General features: G+C 42.8%; 1 protein-coding gene across 1 annotated transcript in view; it reads right to left on the bottom strand.

The window, feature by feature from the left end:
- Positions 1 to 2,179, bottom strand: part of oaz2a (ornithine decarboxylase antizyme 2a) — a 10,597-nt gene that overhangs the window by 3,351 nt on the left and 5,067 nt on the right. Inside the window, 1 exon segment of the mRNA XM_031865064.1 lies at positions 631 to 803. Coding sequence (XP_031720924.1) covers positions 631 to 803 — 173 coding nt within the window.

The raw sequence follows: 2,179 nt of genomic DNA, 5'->3' as shown, positions 1-2,179 counted from the left end.
AGAGAGAGAGAGAGACAGAGAGAGAGAGAGACAGAGAGACAGAGAGAGACAGAGACAGAGAGAGAGAGAGAGAGACAGACAGTCAGACAGGCGATGACGTAAAGTATTTTTTTGTTTTTTCCACTTTACATAATAATGCAGTGGCAGCTGCTCAGCCGACTAGCTCTGTGCCGGCACGCTTACTCTGTTCTGGCATCGATTACAGCAAACACAAAGCCAGGCAATTAAAACAGAAACATGATCACATCCATATGAGCCGCACACAAAAACATAATTATAACAGCCTATTATGTATAATTTAGACCCATATGGTGAGCAGCCTTCCTCCAAATTGCGGTTATTATAATTAATAGGGTTATTTCTATTTAAACACGCTTCAATTCTAATATCTTGCACTGAATGAGATCATTTAGTAGCATTAAGAAACAACATAGCATTAAGCAATAACTTTTCAAACCTAAAGAGGGTAAGAAATCATTTAAAAACGGTACCCTGTCGAGCCTTTATGTTAAATAAATTACATTTTTTTTGTTTTTGCCATTGACAAGTCCTTTAGGTTTCTTTCTTGTCAGGAGAAACACAGCAGGGTCCTTCGCGAGTTCTAAATGAGACGTTTGAACACGTTCCTACCCTTCTTTGCTCCCCTCCACCAGCGGCCCAGCAGGGATCTCCAGGAAGAGGCTGTCTCCTGACAGCGCCGTGTCCCAGGAGGCCGAGCGGCGCTCATTCAGCTGGTAGTGGAAGCGAAGAAAAGAGGAGTTCCCACTCGCTGGAGCGGCCTGCGTCACCGTTAACTTCTCATCCTGAGGACAGAAACATTCGGTTCATCAGTTCAATGCTATTTGTCATCATTAACGCAGAGATTGGAGAGAGCTTTAAGTGGCCAGCTACATTATTGGAGAGTTGCTGTTAAAGAGTTGCTCAATAGCACTGGGAAATTGCTAACTACGCTGAAAAAGATCAGCTCTTTCGTGTGTACGTACTGAAGCGGTTTGAGTTATGAATGAATGTTCCTCAACTGATCACAACTCAAAATACAAACATGTTTTACTCTTCTACATCATCAGAAAACATAAGAATATCGACCCAGCTGGCAGGATTGTACTTGTTGTTACCCACTGCACCACTGGGCTCTTTCACCTTGTTTAAATCCAGTAAGAATTGCACATGAAGACATCTTTCTGCTTTTGAGAGCAGCTGTGAAGCGCGCTGGTAACAGAGGAAGTGGTTATGGCGTCTGCAGCAGACGAGTCTTGTGCTGACGTGTGGTCAAAGTTTGACCGTCAAACCACTTCTGACTTTGTCAACTCACTCAGCTATTTGATCACACGTATGATTCTGTAATGTGTAATAGTTGGTTAGTTTAGTAATAATTAGATCGCTGCAAAATGTTTGCTAATATATTGCAAATATTTGGATCTGATGTTGTCTTCGTCATGAATTCTGAGAAGCGATGAGCCGTCGTGTAAATACTGAAAGAGACGTGTCTCTAAACTACATAACCTCCACGCACAAGTACACAGGAGTACACAAAGTGAATGTATAGAAGAGTCTGTGACCAAATCTGATAAAAGCGGTAACGTTAGAATGTTGTCGTTTTTTTGCTCGCTGAGGACAGATGAGGATGTTGATATGACTGATCCTAAAATCTCTAATCCCCGGGGACAGTCAGTCACATGACACACACACACACACACACACACACACACACACACACACACACACACACACACACACACACACACACACACACACACACTTTCTGATGTTCTCCCTTCGTTAATACTCATTTCTCTATAATATCAAATTTGTGAAAACTAGGCAAATGAACAAATTATACCCAGTGCAGGTGCATATGATGAGCAGGAGACAGATAAAAGGATTTCTAAGCTTTAAAAAGTCATTTACAAGTAATTAGCCGGGTGTTGAGTGCACCGAGTTAGACTGGTCCCCGAGGGATGAAGTGCTGACAGCAAATACAAAGATACATCTCTCCTACTAATGAGTTCAGCCGGTGTCTTTTCTCTTCATCACAACAGTTAACAGTGACAATTACGGGCCCAATTTATGCTTCTAAACTCACCAACCAAAACATCACTGCAGCTCGTTTCCTCTGTTCTACAAGCAGCACTTTGTGTTTGTTGTGCGGCTATTTGGAGGGGGGGGGGGGGGGGGGGGG

The sequence above is a fragment of the Anarrhichthys ocellatus genome, unplaced genomic scaffold (assembly GCF_004355925.1).
Source record: "Anarrhichthys ocellatus isolate YVR2014 unplaced genomic scaffold, GSC_Weel_1.0 scaffold2, whole genome shotgun sequence".
NCBI lineage: Eukaryota > Metazoa > Chordata > Actinopteri > Perciformes > Anarhichadidae > Anarrhichthys > Anarrhichthys ocellatus.
This window is presented reverse-complemented; position numbering and strand designations above follow the sequence as displayed.